The sequence below is a fragment of the Dromaius novaehollandiae genome, chromosome 5 (assembly GCF_036370855.1).
Source record: "Dromaius novaehollandiae isolate bDroNov1 chromosome 5, bDroNov1.hap1, whole genome shotgun sequence".
NCBI lineage: Eukaryota > Metazoa > Chordata > Aves > Casuariiformes > Dromaiidae > Dromaius > Dromaius novaehollandiae.
In genome coordinates, this window is record NC_088102.1 from 41,241,444 (window position 1) to 41,261,838 (window position 20,395).

General features: G+C 37.5%; 2 protein-coding genes across 7 annotated transcripts in view; both read left to right on the top strand.

The window, feature by feature from the left end:
- The window catches only part of PSEN1 (presenilin 1), a 29,440-nt gene extending 16,739 nt beyond the window's left edge, over positions 1–12,701 (top strand). For 4 of the 5 annotated variants that reach the window (XM_026095711.2, XM_026095707.2, XM_064512550.1 and 1 more), the window contains 5 exons: positions 2,111–2,209; positions 3,615–3,701; positions 4,640–4,813; positions 7,992–8,110; positions 8,519–12,701. In XM_026095711.2, coding sequence (XP_025951496.1) covers positions 2,111–2,209; positions 3,615–3,701; positions 4,640–4,813; positions 7,992–8,110; positions 8,519–8,674 — 635 coding nt within the window. In that variant the 3' untranslated portion in view covers positions 8,675–12,701. The remainder of the gene's footprint in view (positions 1–2,110; positions 2,210–3,614; positions 3,702–4,639; positions 4,814–7,991; positions 8,111–8,518) is intronic. The other variant, XM_064512551.1, reaches the window with a different exon arrangement.
- A 7,259-nt stretch (positions 12,702–19,960) lies between these two features.
- Positions 19,961–20,395, top strand: part of PAPLN (papilin, proteoglycan like sulfated glycoprotein) — a 71,945-nt gene continuing 71,510 nt past the window's right edge. For both annotated transcript variants that reach the window (XM_064512554.1, XM_064512556.1), the window contains exon 1: positions 19,961–20,066. The gene's annotated coding sequence lies outside the window, so the exon portion shown is untranslated. The remainder of the gene's footprint in view (positions 20,067–20,395) is intronic.

Sequence of the window (20,395 nt, forward strand, 5' to 3'; positions counted from 1 at the left end):
TACATTTCAAAGTCAGTGGCCCCACGTTAAGGATTCCTTCTTCAAGCCCTCCATCCATCTGTGAGGGAGGGATGTGTGTGTACTGTTTGCCTAATATAGTCTCCTGGGGTAAAAGGAGATGTGCTAAAGACAGTGCCATGGCAGTTAGCTCTACAGCTCCTTCAAACAAGGAGCATTCAATGAAGGACAACTCTGTGCAACATACAGCTCCTGAAGAGCACGCTGCTCCATTCAGTGTCAGATTTGTTTTGTGTGAATTTAAAGATGTGTAGAGAATGGAGTACTGCAAAGTATAGCACTAAGATTAATATTCAAATGAAAAAAGTTACATTTTTCTGTCTGGATACAGCTTTTCAGTCCAGGGAGAAGCAGCTGAGGTCACAACTCTGGTTAAATCCATTTTAAGCAGCAGTTGTTTGTGGAGTCGCAAACTTAACAAACCAACGCTGAGGTGGGAAAGCAAATGGAGGATCTGATTAGATCAGCTCTTCTCAACATTGTGCTTTGATCCATATGAGTAACTTTTACAATCATCCTTCTGTTGTAAATGATCACTTTTCAGTTATTTTTTTACTGGTTTAACCCAGTTGTATATGCTCTCCCATGCACAAGAATAGAGGGAAGCAAGAAAAAAGCTTTTTTTTCATGTATTGAATATTTTTTGAACACCTCTTAAATCTATGCAAATGGCTTTTCTCTGATGTTTATAAACCTATTTTTTCTCTTGACATATACGTTCACTTTTTTTTTCCTCTTTAAGTGGGAACAAATTGACAGTCACACATACTCCATAAAAATTATGTAAGTCCTACTTATCTATTGTCTTAAAATTTGCTTTAGCATTGAACTTGGGTGAAGAAAAAGTTTTGGTAACAGATAGCAAGCCAAGCAGTTTTTTGAGAGTTATTTGCTTTCAATTTGCAAGTCGAAATACAGACACAGATACATTTGTAATTGTGTAATATTTTTAGTGAGGAACATCATATTTTAACGTTTGTAAACATATTACAGTGATAATTAAATAATTTCTACAATTAGGAGTATTAAAAATTGTTAGTTGGTGCTGTTGGTGTGAGACTTCCCTAACCTGCCACCTCTGATTAGTGTGCATCTAATTGAAGTAATGAAATTCTGCAAATGACTGTCTGTCTCAAAGTTGTCATTCTTGAAGTTGGTAAACTGGCTTTATTTTTGCAGAGGAAACCTTTGAAAATTTTTTTTAAAAAATCACAGCAGTGATATTTTGGGTGTTCTTAGTGATTTATATAGCCCACATTGTAAAGCTATATATTCTTAGAAACTAAAATACATTTCTTTCCCCCAAAGACTTTTTAAATATAGGCCTTGTGGAAGATGATGGAGCAATGAAATTGCATGTTAAGATGTCTTTTTTTTTATTTGACCTTAAGAATATTAGTTCACCTTTTTGTGATCTGCAAAGGTGTATTCTGGCTGAAAAAAAGTGCTGAGGGCTTGCTGAGCTGTTGCAAGCTCCTGGGGAATCATTTTAATGCTACATATAACGGAGTATCAAACTAAATGTCCATAGTGTGGGTGCTATGTTTCAGAGTTAGCGATTAAACTATTTACTATGTAGGAGAAAAATCAACTCTTTGAAAAAAGGTCAGCACACCTAGGGGACATGAATGGGACCAAAGAAATCAATTTATCATCGATTTTATATGATAAACTTCATCTAGCTGGTCTTCCATGCATTGCAGATGTGCAAGACCTAAGACTAGGGGCATAGTCTGGTATTGGTAGTGCTTATGTGTGTACGCAACTGGGAAGTGAGAAAGAAGAGGAAAGAGAGACAAGGAGGGGGGCATGAAGAGTAACAGTGATCCATTCCCCAATTCAGATACTGTGAGTAGCCTGCAAAGATGTACGTATGCTTAGATATTTGGTCCAAAAGTCAGACTGAGGAAAAATTTTAACTTCCTGTAGGATGCTAACCTGTGACTGTCCGGCCAGTGGCTCTCACAAGTGTATACACAAGGTGGCATTTTAACATGATTATCCTTTTACCAATCTCTGCAAGCAGTATCATGTAAAAACCTTCTTAAAGTATGTCTACAGTGATACAAGAGTTGTTTGTTCTTCCTTCCAGATTTGGTTGCTGTCCTCTGTCCTAAAGGTCCTCTTCGTATGCTGGTTGAAACAGCTCAAGAGAGAAATGAAACTCTCTTCCCAGCACTTATTTACTCCTGTAAGTATGTTTTGTTAAGTACTTTAAATTTACAGTCAGCTAAAGTGAAGGGATTTTCTCATTTTTCCTCCATTTTGATGTGGTGTTCTCACAGCTGGAACTCTCACTCTGTTCATTTGGGCCTCAATTATCCTTTTGCTGTTGACTCAGAAAACATAAAATGTCTTCTGGCTAAAATCTTTAAAGATAAAAATCAGCACATTCTGTTCTTACTAAGTAGGAACAGGAAAAATGGTAACAAAACTTATTTTAGCCAAAGTTGTATGTTGTTAGGCTGTGCATCAAGCATGTTCCAAAGGAGTACTTCTGTTTAGAAAATATTTATCTGCTTTCAATGCTTAAATAATCTGTGTGTTATTGAAAGGAATGGGGGAAAATTGCCAGGAAAAGATTCATTTGCAACATGATTTTCTGCAAGACGTGCACCTTTTTTTTTTTATTGTTTTCCCCCAACAGTTGCTAAAAAATAACCTACTGAATGCAAATTGCTGTTATGTCCTCTGTATCAGTCAGTAGATAATTCTAATTCTAATCTGATGCTGCTTATAGTTTGATGTTGTTGCTGCTAATCAAAGTTATTGGGACACTGATTTAGTTTCCATGTTACTAGTTTTAATCATGTGGATAACACATCTAACTATCAGCCTCACTTCAGGCTAATTATAAGTCATTATGCTACTGGTGGTCAAGAAGGGTATTCATACCTATATACCAGTATTCAGAAGCAGGAAATACATTGTGCTGTAGACTCCAGACTGGTTGCTTAGAAGACAAGATTATGATGGAAAAAGGGAGGAATTTCTGTATCAGTTATTCTTGCTGTGTTTTACTGGTATTATTCATAACTATCTTTGTTTCTGTTCTGTAGGAATAGATGTTAATGCTGAGAAATCACAAACTTGAATTAAAATACACTGTTTAAGTGTGGCAATACTTAATTACCTCGAGATTAGACTGTTCTTTGAGGGGAGGGAAGGGGGCTGAACAGAACAAAAAAACTTTTGATGCAGATACTGTCTCTGAACTGTTGTTACCTCAGTACCAGTTCTAATAGTCCTTTTCACTTAAAGGTGTAAGAACCAATTAATGGAAAAAAGTAAAGAAACTATTCAGATTTTCGGAGTAGGCCTTAGAAATAGCTCCTTTAAAGCCTCTACAACCCGGCTGCTGCCATTTTTTTCAATGTCTAGTGTAAGTAAAACTTGTATTCACCAAATTCAGTAGATGCATGTTGTAACTAGTACTGGCAGCATTCCAGATACTACTGTATTTTAATGAGAGTAGAACTGCCTGCAACAGAAGATAGTTACACTAAAATATGGAAAAATAGTGGATCGATGCCAACACTGGCTCGGAATTGCATATGTCTGGAGATATCATTAACTATACTGTTTGTTTTTAATAGCCACAATGGTATGGCTAGTGAACATGGCTGAGGAAGATCCAGAAGCCCAGCGGAAAGCTTCCAAAAACTCCACTTATGATAAACAAGGTGAATTTTTCTTTGACAAGCTCTTATAGTTGTCATTTTATTGGAAGACATGTTTTTGGAGATGTGTGGGTTTTTTTCTCTTTTTAAGTACATTGCTCTAGATTGGTGAAAGAGCAGCAGCTTTATTAGGAATGATGAATATGTATAGACTGTAAAAATTGTTCACTTATTGTGCAGTTAATGTACCTGCATTCATTTTGCTGGAATTCAGGATGTTGCTGGTGAGATGACTATCAATAGACAACTATTTACTGAGCTCAATTGGGTGTCAAATTGGGATAGTGTATTATAATGCTAACTCATGTTCATATTTGTATTAAACAGAAATGTTTCTAGCCCTTTTGGCTATACAGCTAGTGTTAAAAACATGGGGTTTGTTTGTTCTCATGTATACCTAAGTAGAGCAAAACTTCTGAATTTTCCCATGGCTAGGCTGGGTGCTCTAATATGTAACTTTCAGTAAATTTTTCTATTTTATTGGAAAATTATGCCATCAAATTTTCATCTTTGCTTTGTATTATAAAAATAGACAGTAATAGTGCTTATCTGGGAGGTCTAAGCTAATTCCCATACTTTTGTAACTAGAGAAGCTAATGTAGTATTAAATGTGAGTTAGTTCCCTAAACTCTGGTTTTGAAGTTAGGCTGCCACAGAACTTCCACTCTGTTGTGGAAAGTACTGCAGAATACTGGAATTTGAGTACAACATCTAGGTGCAGTAACTGCAGAGTACATGCTGATTCCTATGAGTGTTTTAAAAAAAAGTATTAAAATCGTAAGTGAGAATCTTTTTAATGGTGTGTGCTAACGGTATAGGTTGATAAATAATACAGAATACCCTTTTGTTTTTATTCATGTATGATTTTGTATATGGAGAGATTATTAGATGTTGAAAGACACATTTTTGAAGTGGATTTTAAATTGCTTTTATCCTTTGAGCTCTAGCAAACCAGGCTCAGAATGAAGATGCTGAAGCAGATGATGGTGGCTTTAGTCGGGAATGGCAGCAACAAAGGGACAGTAGAATAGGACCCATTGAATCAACACCTGAATCACGTGCTGCTGTTCAGGCTCTACCCAGTAACTCTCAAACTAGTGAAGACCCTGAAGAACGTGAGTATGGAGTACTCAGTCTGAAAGACTGAGTAAATGTGAAGCTAGTTAATCTCAATCTTAGTCATTCTGATTGCACCAATAAGGTATGGTGTGAGCAAAAGCAAGCTGAAGAGCTGTTCTTGCCCAGGATCAGTAATTCCATGCTTTATAGAAATAGATGGAGCTGCTTTTAGGTAACTCTTGGTTTTGCTCCAGTAGTGAGTAATATTGGCCAAATTGTTCTTTCATTGGACATATAGACTCACAACTTTAATAGCGCAAACTGCCAAGTTGCTTTTAGACCACTATACAGTTGCATTAGCTTCTTTTGTTTTCACAGTGTCCTGCTGTGCATTGCCTCTTTTGGCTTTTAGGCCCTGTAAGTGTAGTTGTTAACTTTTTCTCCTCAAGATTAAACTACTGCAAACCACTCTGCACGAAACAGTGTTTAAAACCTAATTGGAGACTGAAATGAATGGAGAGTGCTATGGGCTTGCTTATTTTTCTCCAGCATCCTGCGTAAGGGCAATATCTTTGGAGAGCACATGATATCAGTGTTCAGGTATCTGCTTTAACAGACTCCTGATTTCCCGTTGGAGTTTAAGCTGGTATTAGATTTACAAAGCTCTAAATAAATTAGGTTCTGCCTGTCTAACAGGCTACTCTTCCCATGTGATGCTGCCATGTTTAGCAGGTGCAACTGCTTCTTCTGATTCCCAGGTACTCCTCTGTTTAAAAGAATAAAGGCTTCTAGTTTAAGAACATTTAAATTTTGGAATTTATTCCCAAAATTCCAAATTCAGAGTGAGTTGCAAATCCAGTTTCTTTTCTAGAGCTTAGAAAAATAACATTGATATGCAAAATTCTTAGGGATTGGGCTATTTTAGTTAGCTAACTGGTTAACCAAGAATCTTGTCTGGCTAGGCTAGTAAACATTATACTTTTTTCTTATTGCTGGATTTTTGTTTTAACATCCACTGAGTCTAAGCTTTCGGCTTGCTTCTTTTCTTACCCCCTTCTAAAGTATCCAATAAAAGGAAAAACAAAAAATCCTAAGTTAGGTCTCTTCACTGTATGTTTCTACAACAAATAATAAGGATAGTTGTGAAGTTATCTAGTCAGACTTGTCAGCCAGCATTAACTTATTAGAAATTTTGAGAGTTCAGTTGTCTGGAATCATCCAAGTTTTGTTTCAGCATTTAAAGGGTGTTTTAATGCTTGCTACCTTTTCTTGAATGCACTGTCCCGGAACAGATATTCAAAATATTCACTTGTGCATCTACTGGCTCACACAAGTATCATTATCAGCATAAGTATTATTCTGTATTGCTGCGAATAATCAGTTTTATGTTCCTCAGACAGAAATAGGGGTGCACTGAGCATTTATGTATTTTTTGAAAGTCACTTGATAAGTGAAATGTTTTCTGTGTTAAATGCATTTCTAAGGCTCATGCTGAAATCTGTCCTTCAAGTTTTTAGCATTTGACTGTGGAGATTCAGCTGTAACTGATATTCTTAGCTTAAAAACCTCCTTCTGCTATTCTGACTTTTTAAAACTGAGGTAGGGACTACATTTAGTTCCAGCAAGGTGTAGAACTTTGTAATTGAAATTAGACGTTGCTAATAGCACAAAGCTTGATTTTCAGTAATAGCTAGGTAAATTAATATTCTAAAACTAAATAATCCAGTGCTTAGTTGCTGTTGTGAACTTTCTCACCAGGAAATCTAATAGCATGGAAATATACTATCCTGTGGGCTTCAATTGTTGTTGGAACTTTTCCCCTCCTGTAACAATCCACTATCCGAGAGCAATGTGGATAGCTGTAGAATTCAACCATTGGCTTTGGAGGGTATATACCTGTAATAACTGTAAATTTAAATAAGCATTTAGAAGGTGCATCTGAGTGCTGAGGGAGAGTAGCATGGTACAAACAATTCAAACTTAAAGCAGGCGAGTCAAACTCTAAAGAGCTTCTGCGACAACGGAGTAAAGTTTGATAGGAAGAGCTTGTTTTCCAGCTTACTGCAAAATACATCATATGACTCGTCTTACCCCTTGCACTCCTTTTACCTGAGAAGTGTTTTAAGGTTGTCATCTTAGTCTCTCGCGCCTCCCCTTCTTCACGCTCCTGGGAGGTGGTAGGGACATCAGACAACACTCACCTCTACTAGAGCATTATAACTGCAGGCCCCTCTGCAGTGTTGCTGCTTATCCCATTAGCTTCAGGGGCAAGCTCTAAATATCTTTGTTCTTTGCATAGGAAAGACAGCCACTGGTTCAGGAGTAAAAGGAGAGTAGGGCTGCATTTTTAATAATGACCAACCAGGCATAAACCTCTGCTTTGATGCTCTGAGTTCCTCATAGAACTCTGAAGAGTGCATTTTGGGCTGGATAGTGATCAGGTGACAAAATGAATGGCAGGCCGAATGAAAATAGCTTGTTGACCTGATGTATGACTTGTCTGACTTAATGTCTCTTAAAAGCTCAGAAACTCAACCGACATTCAGGAAATCTTCATTAGTTTTTTTACAGAAATAATTGAATATTCTGCTCACAAAGTTGTTGCTAATTACTATTAAAAATATAACACTAACTCATGAGTTTTACTAGATCTCACATCTTGGACTAAATATGTTCTTGGTTCTGTGGTATGTTTAATTGCACAAAAGTGCTTTTTAGAACTACCATAATCAGAATTCTGTAGGAAACTTGGGAGGACAGTGGAGTATTTTGATGGATATAGGTTTTTACATTGGTAAATAAACTAAAAGCAGCAAATCTATGAGTGACTCATTTGTTTCCTCTTCCCCATTGGCCAGCTTATAGAAATCATACTTCCATATTCTACTGTGACATAACAAGCAAAAGTAGAAAAAAATCCCTAACAAATATAATAGAATTTTCTGAGGTTGGATGCATTGAATTGGCATCTGTAATAGAACAGGAGTATAGAAAAATTCTAATTACAGGATGAAAGAGTTGAGTGGTGTAATGTTCCTAGGCTACCTTGTTTCACAAGTGTTTATCACTTGAATCAAGAGTGGTACTGCTTTTAAAAGTACAAAATAAAATATTTATTTTAGCAAGTTGTTTTGATACTTAAAATCTAAATCTGTCTTGTTCTCTCACAATGACTGGTATATAATAGTAGTAGACTCTCTGATGCTTAATGCTGCCATATATTCATTTCTGCAGGAGGAGTAAAACTAGGTTTAGGAGACTTCATTTTCTACAGCGTCTTGGTTGGCAAAGCCTCTGCAACAGCAAGTGGGGACTGGAATACAACTTTAGCGTGCTTTGTAGCCATATTAATTGTGAGTATAATGTAATATGATAATAGTGATAGTTCCTTATGTTCATCAGGGAGAAAGTCATAACTGCTAATTTTTTTCCTTTGGGATTTGTTTGTTTGGTGGCATGACTCTGAAAACTGATGAGGGCTTCAGCTGTGATTTTTCACTGGCCGTATGTCCATCACTTATGCCTTTAGTTTAGGAAGGCATGCAAGTTCCTTGTATTTCTGCAATTTTCAGTGTAGGTACCTTGTGCTTTTTTTGAATGAGGTATTGTTAATATTTGCAGTAACAGCTAGTTCAAGGCAGAGAAGAAAAATTATGTACAAGCCATTTTCATTAGTGCTTATGTATATATAATCTTCTGCTCATCAGAGTTCCCTAATTTCTGTCTTTTTTTTTTTTTTTTTTTCTCTCCCCTCCCTTCAGGGTTTGTGCCTTACACTTCTGCTTCTTGCCATCTTTAAGAAGGCCTTACCAGCTCTTCCAATCTCTATAACCTTTGGGCTAGTTTTTTACTTTGCCACAGATAACTTGGTGCAGCCCTTTATGGACCAGCTAGCCTTCCATCAGTTTTATATCTAGCACACTTGATGCTGGCATTCTACGGATATTTGTATTTGTAGCAAATCTGGGAGGAGGAAGAATGTTTTTTCCCTCACTCCTCAAGTGAAACAGAAGTTTAATACTCAAGATTCCAAGCCTGAATCATTACAACTTCCTCCCATTTTTCCTGAGACAACTGCTGCACTGGGCACCGTATGATTTTTTTTTTTTCTTTCCCCTGTGTGAGCATGGTTTCTTCTCAATGAATGGTCTAAACTGGGTGCTGTTTGTCGGAAGCAATCTGATATACATAATTCTGGTAAGGACCACCTGTCTGAAAATTGCTAATGTTTCCACCAGCAATGTGCTCTCTCACCACAGGTTGATTATTTTCCACAGTATTAAGGGTGCTCAGGACTTCCTTGACATTAACAGAGGAAGCTGACAAATCAAATGGAACTTGGCTCTAAACCATTTGAAGAGACAACCCAATTTAAACTCCTTCAGCAGTGATTTTTGACAGCTGAGTCCTGACTGCTTTGTGTCATGAGAAAGGATTTTGCATTGTAGCAAATCAACAAAGGGAGAAACTGTCACTCTGAACGAGTGCTCCACTACTTCATAGCCTCTGTGCCTAAATGTGCTTGGTTTAGTAACTTTAAAAGCTTTTTTCACACTGGAACTAGAGCCTTTTCTCAGTTTTAATACCTTGCATTCTCACGCGTGGAATGCACCTTCTGTAGAGCTGCTCCAGTTTATGTAGCTACTTAGACTTGGACTGAATCACTTGGCATAAGAGGATCACAAGCTCCTAATTTGGATCTTTGATTCTGAAAGGTTATGGAAATACTTTAAAAGGCAATTTCAGGACTGACTTACTCTTCGTGCTCTTGCAAATCATTTTGCTAGAACACCAGTTCAAACCCTGCATTTGAGAATAGCCACTAACAGCACAGACTGCATTGTTAGTTTAAGTTCCTTTTATTGATCATCTTATGAAAGAAGCAGACATTCACAACAGTTCCAGCTGGAGTTTACCCTGCCAGATCTAAAGGCTGAAGTGCTATTAGTAGCACTTCTAATGTTTCTTTCAAATTTTTCCCTTCAAAAACATAGCTGAAGAGATCTAGTCTACAGCAAATTAAAATGTGGAAATGCTCTTTCTAAGTAAAATTGTGTTGACCTTGCCATTGTGTTGGTTTGAAGTCTTGATCACCCAACCTTCTAACACCTCAGGTTGGGCAGGGATGTTTTTTCATGCAGTAACTTCATTGGTGAGAATTCTTAAGTTAGATGAGACAGTACTTAATGTTACCAAGGAATAAAATCTGTGGCCCTCTTACTTTAATTACCTCTCCTGTGAGGAACAGAAGACTGGAGAAATGAACGACAACTCAAAATCACTGAAAAGAAGATACGGGTTTTTCATCTTCCTACAAGAAAAAGAATCGATTCTGACCTTAAAATTGCTAAACTCTGTTTTGTTCTTTATTTGAAAGAGCTTGTTTATGAATAGTTGCTTGGAAATGAGACTTACGTGAGATGAAGTTGCTTTTGTCATAGACTCTTGGTCTGTAAAGTCAACTTTTTTCTGAACGAAGCACAGAGAGTGGGTAACGACGGGCATTCCATTTTACCTCCATCTGGATACTGGAGTCCTCGCCAAATAGAACCGTCAAAATCCCGAAGCAAACTCCTTTTCCCTTTTTCTTGGGGCTTTGTTTCAGTGCCTATAGATTCAAAGGACTGAGACCTCACAGATGCTCTCAAACCGTTGCCCAAGTAATGGAATAAAGGGTGTGATGTATAAATCTGCTTTAAAACCAAGAAAAGTTTATTTTGGTTGTTCTTGGAAACATCTCTGTATTGTCCAGGATGATGTGCTAACTGTAGTGTTAGCATCTACATCTGCATAAATAAGATATACTGTCTTGTCTCCTCTAAAGTACTTTATTCATCTCATTTGTATGCTAATTCATTGTGGATAGCATTAATAAAGTAATCATCACAGTTGCTCACACTGACTTTTCAGGTCAAACTTCCTTGTGTTTTTGAGCTTCATTCACTGTTCCATGTTTTGCTGAAATGGAGCCTGACTTAAAACAGGCTTTTTTATACAAGACTCTGAGTTGTTTAAGTTTTTTTACTATTGTAACTTGTTCCTTTCCTGAGCATTATATCTAAGAAAATTCCCATGTGTGTTATATTGGGCTTCCTAACTATTGTTTTGTTGTATAGAACAGGTTTGCTAAGAGTTGGCACCACTAGCATCTGTTTGCATACCTGAGCCGAGTCTCAGTTGAGTTGTTACTGAAATGCGGCAGTCATCTTTATTGTTTGTGGTTTTGGTTTAATTATTTGCTGTAGAAGCAATGACTCCCATAAGAGTTGCTTTATAATCCATAGAAATAGAGAAAAACTTTTCCACATACTTGAATGGGTGTTAGATGTACAACCTGAGCAAGAGCTCAGAATCTTCAAACACTAAATTGCCGGTCTTCCACTCTCCAAAGTTGTTTCTGCTATCCTGGAGTTTTAATTTCTGAGTTAGTGGAGATTATAAAATCACAGAAACTGTTGTTCAAGATTATGTATTTGAATCTCAAAATGAAGAAATATAGAAAAGGGAAAGCTGCTTCAAGCCCAGCCCAATATATGTTAAAGTATGCTGTCTAATACCAAGTCATGAGTATACCTTCAGAAACTAGGATGTGCAGAACTGAGGCAAATTTTCTAGATTTGCTCTTACACTGAGGCATGGTAGTTTGTTCCAAATGAGATCTTGCAGATAAAGGCTATCTCAGGAGTTGGGTCCAGAAGATTCAGTTAAGAATGTTTTTTCGCTTGAATTTGAGTTGTTATTACATAAGTGTGAAGGTGGTATCCGTTCTTTCTTACTCCTTTGTCTTAAAACACCACTTGGCTAGCTTGGGATAGCTGAAAGAATTCTGTTACGTAGTCTGCATTTTTGAGAGAGTTGTTCATTATTTTTTAATTAGTATATTAAGAACAGTATATTAGACTGTAGCTCTGAAAGAACTATTGTGTAACTGGTAGCTACGTTCATCTCTTTTGTGCCCCGAACAGACTAACTTGTAATTGTTGTGTTTCAAGTTACGGTTTGAAACTGAATATCCTGATAGCTTACTCTCCCCTTTCAGGTTGCATTAATGATTAGTCTCCTCCTTTAACTACTCTTTTGCAAATAAATAAATGAATAAACCAAAACACTGAGCTACAGATTTGCTTAAAAAACAGCCACTTTATTTCATTTCTTCATTTTTCGCATTGGGGGATTTAATCCAGAGCAAAAAGACAAAACAGATCCCCAGAAGCTGGGGGTTGGAGTTGGTTTGTTTATTTGTTTGTTTGTTTTGTAGCAAAGGTGTGTGATGCTGTCATAGTTATGCATGGCTCTTAAGGTGGCACTCAAATTCTTGTATCTTGAAGGTGTGCACTTATATACTGCAGCACATTCAAAACAGTTCTGTCTGGGCAGATCATGACTCTTTTAAGCCAAATATTCAAGGACTGTGTTCCACTAGAAATGGCTTATTTCTTTGATGTGAAAAGTAGACCCTGGATATTTCAGGCATAGGAGACTGGCGCTTCTGGGATGTACATAGAGTATGCATTCTGGGCCTGCAGATGACAACTGTTTTGCCATTACTGCAGTGAAGAGATAAATATTCTGAAGTTCATTTTGGGTGGACGATACTGTATGAAGAAACTTACCCAAATACATTACTAAAAAAATACTATTACTTTTGGCAATGATGCTATTGAAACAAGTCTGATAGAGACTATGGAACGTCTGCACTGCAGCTACATCTCAGTGATAACTTGATCATTGGGAACACTGAAATGTGAATTGGAATCAAATTCTTTTACACTCAAAGCATTTGCTGTTTTCTTTTTTTACAAACACTGGTTTGTACATAATCTGAATTGAATGTGAATGTTTTTTAAATACCTTTCCGGTTCTTGATAAGAGAAAGTTTTGATAGATTACTGGAAATTTTCCTGTATTTGTCTAATTATTAAAATAAAATTGCATGAATCCTAACATCTTGCCTTTACTATATTATTTTAATGCCACCATTTAGACTTAAAGCTATTGGAGGTCTCAGCACTGTAGCAATTTATATTCAGCATTTAATGAGTAAGATTCCTGTCTTAAGACACTTAAGTGGCTTCTTTATTTCCCAACAGAGTAACTTCTTCAAACTGATTTCTGTAGAAGTACTTTCTTTTAAAAGCTTCTTTTCATTCATTTACAGAGTAAGTCAAAGCCAATTGCAAAAGCCCCATGAGAGATAATTAAGGTATGAAAAAAGTTATATGAAATTATACTCACTGTCTTGCACAATGAAAATTAGTTTTACCCAGGAAAAAAAAATCTAGGATGCTCAGAAAGAAAACACTTCATAAACAGTACTGTGTATTGCTATTTTGCTGTTGGTTTCATATCAATAGGCTAGAAAAAGCTTTTCCCTAGGAGCAGTTTTTTTGCTTTGGAAAAGTATTCACTACAAAGTGTAAATTGTGCTAACTGAATGACTACTGTGGTATTGAAGGTGCTTCTTTTGGAGATTGCCTTGTCTTTGCATAAACATACACTTTCTATTTTATCATAAACAGAACAGAACAAATAATCATGAATAATTTGTCAAGAATTCAGCTGTTTCACCATGAATAGAAATAGGAAGTTTGAGGTTTCTTCAGATCTTTATGAGGAGAAGTATTCAGTAAAGATCTTCACTTTGTAGGTTGTTTCCTCAAGAAGTAGAGCAAGCACTCAAAACTGAACAATTTGCTGTTTTTAATTGTCTTTGGTGGTCATATTGTGATAGAAAACAGATAAATCACAAATTTAAGTTTAAAAAAAAACCCAAAAACACTGTCATTTTTTTCATAAACTTCCCTCTTTAGTTACCATAAGCTTTAAGTGCATGGGGCTTGAAGGGAAAAATGCAGTTGACAGCAGTGCAAGAATATTTGTATTTCTTAATTCTGACCTAGTTCTAAGGTCTGCTCTGATGAAATCGTTTAAGAATAGAAATATTTTTTGGAGGAAAGCATCCTCTAAAAGTGAGATTTAGGACCTAATTTGGGGTTTTGTCTTGATGTTATTTGATCTTCCTGATGATATATACTGAACTGGGAGAATATGATTCTAATATTCTAATTCAATTACCAATTTCTTTTCTTACTGCTTTCCACTTTCATTGTAATCTGTTGGGCAAAGGCAAATGAGTTTCTTGTATGACAACGTCAGGTTCCATGGAGAATTCTGCTGGGTCTGTAGCATTCACTGCTAGTGTTTTTTAATTACCTAGAAATTGCAATTAAAGGTATGTTTAAAGGCAAAATCTGGTCTGTAAATGTCAGGAATTTCTGAACTGTATAGAGAAAAGAACCAGCCTTTGCTGGTTGGAGCTAATGTTTTTTTTTTAAATAAGGTAATAATCAATTATTTACTAAATTTCACAACCTGAATTTGGTTGTCGTCTTTTTAAACCTCTGTTTGCTATAGGAAGGTGACCTCAGCTTGGCATCAAGAGGCACACTAATGGATAGTACAAATGTAATTTGATTAGTTTTGCTTTTTCTTTGTTTTGGAATATGATTTTAATCTAAACTGTGGCAAGAATAGTGAATAGAGTTCTGTGTTCATATTAATTTTCTGACTGCAGTAATATTAGATAAGGGTCACACTCTTTGATGTGGTTAGTGCTGCAGTCAGAATTAAACAATGTACTACTTACTGTTCTTGCTGTACAAGTCAGCATGCATATGCTTGGAGCGTGACTCAGAGCTCAGCTGGGTCTTCATCTAATGTAACAGTTGCGTGAGGATTTCAGTACCCTATTGAATCAATGGTTTATTTGGTCAACCTCAAGAATACTAATTATTAATCAAATTGCATATTCAAGTAGAGGCCATACAGTTACCATCTAGTTATTGGTTATAAACTTAATATCTGATGCTGTTGTATCAAACTGTGTGCCAAATTCTACTTTCAGTTGTTATCTGTGAGAGAGGAATGAATGCAAAGTTAGATACAACAGAATACCTGCAGATGTCGAGGGGGAGATCTGTAAGAAGATCAAAAATGGCTGGCATCAATAAGCAGCTAGAGGGCTGATTGTTGCCAGGTGCATTGCATTTCAGCAAGGGGGTTGATCACTGTCTGAAGACAAGAAACAAATAATGCATTAGAGCAGAAATGAGAGAGCAGTGCCTGTCTCAGTGTCTGCTGCAAGCTCCCAGCAGTAATGTGTGCTAAAACTGTAATCACAGCCACATGGCAGCACAGTGCCCTTAACTGCTTTCTATTCTTAGTCCTCATAACAAGAGATTAAAGAGCATGGAAAAAATAGCACCTAAAAAGTAGACCCTATTATAAAATATGATTTCCTTTTGGAGGACAGTAGTTAATACATGATGAATCCTGTAGGGGAGCCATGTATGCATTTCCAGTCACTGCAAAGGTTTCAAAACTATTTTAAGAACAGCAGAACCTGGTTGTTGTCATAGTAGCAATAAACCTTTTAATCTCACTTCCTGTGGAGATGAAGCTGTTGTTTGTTTATCTACTTAAGGATCATCAAGGCTGGCTATGTGACAGAGAACTAGGGGTACAGCACTATGAAAAGATGCTATTCATTACCTCCAGAAAGTGCAGTGCTCTTGTCTACTTTGATAGTACTTAGTCAGAATTTCCTGAGGGATAGATCTCATGACAAGCTAATAGGACAGTCACTTGAGAAGCTAACTTTCATTTATACCAGTGTTTCGGCATTGATAACTTCTTGTCATGATTAAATGAAACTTTCTAGGTAGTATTGGGCAGGAGCTTGCTACTATCATGGATCTCCTTTAGTTTCAAAATGTCCTTTTAGAACAAGTCGCTTCATCCTGAACGTCTCCATTCCTTAGTCTGTGAGACTTCCCAAAGAGTGTTGAGTCATATTTACATATTATTGTAAAGACTGTAGTCTCTGAAAAGTTAATGCAATTAAAAACTCCTTAAAGTATTTGGACGATACAAAATGACTTATTTTGAAATGTATGATTGGTAGTGATGTCAAGAGAAAACTGAAGAAAACTGATGAATTCTTCAACTCTAACAATTTTATCCATTTGTTTTTGGAGACCAGTCCAGCTAGGGAGAATTTTAAATGTCATGTGAAAATCAAAATAGAATTTTGCATCCAAAAACCACACCAAAGTTTGTTCAAAGGTATGTAGAACTAAAAGAGACCTTCCTTCCCACCAGATCAAATTGCTTGGTGATTAATTACTGAGCTCTGTGCCATTGCCAGTTTACTTCGTGTAGTCCTGTTACAGTACTAGATTGCATAACCTCACCTCCTACAAATACAAAGTAATGTGCATATTTTGTTTGAACCTGTATTTTAATTCATATGTACCAAATAATAGCAACAGTTTGGGGATTTTTGGTCTTTGTTTTCCTGGAGTCTAAATGTTCTGGCTAGCTGCGCACTCTGTCATTAGGACAAATCACATGGCTAAGTAAGTAAAAGAATCTTTCCAAGGTTCGCTACTTGTTCTCAAATTAAAAAAAAACAAACAAACTATATTTAATTGCCCCTCTACAAAATTTTGATGATGGATAAAAGTTTTTCTCTCTTTCCACTGCTTTCCTGCAGGCCTTAGTTCAACATGAAGTGGAAAGATGTATTAGACAAACCTTTGACTATTCCTCCTGTCCCTCTGTTTGTGGATGAGCTCTTGATATTAGAGGGAAGCTTGCCAGTTATTGCTGAAATTACTTCTTTTTCCTTCTATGGCTTTATAAACCAGCATCCTATTGACTGAAATGCCCTAACATTTTTAGCAGTTTTGAATAACCAAATACTCCTTTGATGAGTTTTGTTTGATGTTTGGTGCTGCTGCTAAAGCTTTTGATCAGATCTAACTCCACCTTAGTGTGCTTCGCTCTCTGAGTTACTTTGGCTGTCATTTGAGCTGCCCTTGCAGGCTTTGGAAACACTGGCTGGCCTCCCTCCTCGCTCCTCTTTTCCCTTCCTTTTTTCAATGTTGGCCTCGGGCGCTGCAGGAAGGGTGCAACAAACATATCCCAGCAGGGGCACAGGCCAAAGAGCCTGGTGCGGGGATGAGCTCTCCTTGGCCAGTTTCTCCTTGCAGGATCTCACAACATCCTCTGCATTGTCCCCACCTCACACAGGCACTCGCCACCCTCTTTCCCCATACCTGCCTTCCTGCTCAGATTGCTGGCTGGCTGTGTTCACTAGCAGTCAGGCCATGCTTTGGTTTGGTCAGTTGTCCTGCTTGTGAGTTAGGGTAGGCAAAAAGAGCAGCTGGGGAGATCAGTTTTTGAGAGAGGTGCTGTAGGCTCTCAGGATGAAGGGCTGAGGCATGTGGACATCAGCACCAACCTCTGTGGAGCTGGTATCTGCTGAACTTGCCAGCTGGAGTGTATTTTCTGACCTCTGTACTGCTAGTCATGAAAAGAACTTCCCCAAGCTGCCTGTAAAGCACTGAGCAAGAGGTTATCCATAAATTCCTCTACAATGGCTTTGCAAAGTGCATGTGTAGGGGGATGCCTTGTTGACCATGTAATGTTTTTGCCAGAAGGCTAGTTCGATGGGATGGAGAATGTCTTCCCAATGGAACAGTTTGTGTTATTATTTGGGGGGGCTTTGGAAGCTTTCGAATTTTACATTCTGAATTAAAAAAATGTTTAGATAGCTTTATTTTGAAACATTCTGTATTTAAAAATGGTAATTCAGATTCTTCACTGTTTTATTGAATCTGAACCCGCCCTCCCCTTTTTTTTTATTCTGAGGTTTCAAAATTTATTCCCAATTTGGATTTTTCTCCCCTCCAAAAAACTTCGATAGTTTTATGGTGTGAGGCAACTGTTTCTTAGACAATAAAAATGCTAGTAGTGGGCTTTTCTAATTTATATAAACAACCTGTTACTGTTTGGGATTTGTTTATACTATGCAACTGATTTCTCAGATGTGTCAGTTTGGGGATAACTATGTTAAAGTCATCTATTTTTCTTTGCTGAGCCATATTGTTTTAAATTAATTCTTAAATGTATTGATCTTCTGAATGGTGTTTAGTTGCAGGGTGGATGGAAAAAAGTACTTCTGTGTTCAGTAAATCTGCTCTGTAGACACTTACAATACTAGGGCATATCATTTTAATTTTTGTCAAGGATTTTGGTCACAATTTTGGGTGGGTATTCTCTTGGTGTGGCATTACAGATTAAAATATGTAAATCATGTGATTTATGCCCAGCTCAACTTCTGCCAAAATGCATGAGATATGATTAAAACCTGCATAATAGTAGCTAAAATTGTCTTATGCTTTAATAAGAAGGCAGATTTTATCGATACTCTTTAAGCTCTGCAGGTTGAGATCATCATCAATATCCTACACAGTGCTGAGTATTTTGACACTTGCGTAGTAACGGTGTTTTTCTTTTATTAGAAACAAATTAAATAACTGGGTACAAATGTCTCCCACTCTCTGTTACAGGAATGGTTGGTGCTGCCAGATGCCACTTGGTCTTTAGTGGTTTGTTCAAATGGTTTTGCTATAAATATAGAGGTGGGAGCTCTTTATGCTTAATCTTGTAATGAGTTTATTTGCATAATGCGTTTACCTAAGTGCACTTCCTAGGTGGTGAAGTACAGAGCTCATGCTGACTGACTGGCTGCTAGAAATGCAGTTGGGGATAAACCAGGGATAAACCAGGGATAAGTGAAGAGGCTGTTTTGGAGAACAATGTGGGAGTGCCTCGAGGTAGTGATACACTGAATGTACTAAAAAATATCAATTGTTAAAACAGTGACCAGTGCTAGCTGGAGATGGCAGGCTTAAACCAGCTACTAAGAGGCAATGAAGTGCTGTCTCCCACTATAGTTCTCTGAATGTTGCCTTGCTGTCTGTGGCTGATATAACTAGAAATATATATAGCATTATGAGTGTCTGCCTGATAAGCGGAGGTATTTGTTTTGTAGCTTTACTTCTTCTTCCTCAGGATTCATATTGAGCAATTTTGCCTTGTCAGCCCGAGCAGTCATTTAAAAGCGATTCTGCTGGGTTTTGGAGTTCTTCCTTCCCTTTTAAAATTCTATATTAGTGAATTGCCCCCTTGTGCTGCTACAAAAACCCTAGGAAGAGAGTGAGCTAGCACACTGATTTATTCCACAATTATTCCCAGGACCCCATTGAAATAACTTAGAAATGGAAATGCCCATAATCTGCTTTCAAATGGGTGTTTGAAGGGCATGATTCTTGTGTCTCATTCTCAGGCTTTCTCTGAGGTATGTACGTGATAGGAAACCTGGATTTTCTGGATTGTGCGTGCCTCCGGGTGAGAGGAAAAAATCTTTTTGGCTCAGAGACCTTGTGAAGAAGACACAAGTGTGACTCACATGAACCAGGCTCATCTTGGCAACTTCGTACTCTTTCATTCGCTTCTGGTGCTAAAAGCAGCATAGTTGAGTATAGTATTGCAGTCAGACCTGGCAGTTCCCAACCTTTATGGAAAGCACCAGAAGTTTCACTTCCATTTGTGCTGTTTCCTATAATTTTCATGCCATCCCCAATGGTGGGAGTGAGCATTCCCAATAGTTGCTTCCCAGTTTTGTCCTCAATTAGCTCTGTCTTTTCTGCTTTCATCTTTCTCAAATCCATGTGCACGAGGGAATGGTGGAAAACAGGAAAAGCAGGCAGGAGAGGGCCGGTAGATTTTAGGAATGGTGTCTCTTGATGTAGTGTGTTCTGTAGTGAGAGGTTTAACTCCAAGTTTTCCTGACTTAGTATGACTCTGAAATGACCAGACAAGCACCATTTGGCTGAGCTGCTGATTTAAACGTGAAAACATGTCGAGCTTTTAATAATTCTAGAAGCATTCTTCCGGCTGAGCCATCTTCCTTGGCAAAATGCAGAGGATTAGGGCATGATGGGAAAACAGTCTTAGAAATATCTTGACATGCAGTTTTCAACCCTTCTTTCTAAACCTGGTTCCTAGAGTCCACCAATTTTTTTGAAATTAACACCTTTTCTGGACACTTGTCTAAGTTTCAGTCTTTTTTTTTTGCCCCTTGTAACAAGGTGCTCAGAACTAAGCACAACATTTCCCCTTTGGTGGTGGTGGAGGGGGAACCTAACACAGCCTAGCGGTATTATTATTTTCTCCTGCTATGTTGTATCACAGATTCCCATCTGACATGCTATTTCCCCATCACTGCCGTCCCTACTAATACTGCTGTTTGCTCTGTGTCCTTCTGTCCTGAATTCTTGTGGTTTGAATTGTTTTTCCCAGGTATGCTGTTCTGCATTTTTCCCAGATGAATCCACTGTTGTCGGTTTTTGCCTCCACCTCCAGCTCTTCTGCAACAGTAGAGCCCAGCATTGAGAAAAGGTAATAAACTACCGCTCGTGTTAATGTCTCGTTGCTGTTCTTCTAGCTCCTTTTCTGCACCTTTCTCCCATTGCAATTTTCATGAGAATGTTTTTGATTCCTACTTCTTGTTTCATCAAAGAATATTTTGCATTGAACCAACCCTAATACTGATTCCTATCTTACTTTACTAGGAACTCCTCTCATGCTACTGCTTGTTTTCATTTTATATGGTTATTTTAGTAGTGTCTCTTACCCAGTCTCTGTTGCCAAGATTCTGTTTGTACCCAAGGTGTCTTAAATAGTTTTGAGAGTAAGTTGGTGAGAGGTGATGTCTCAATTACTAATAT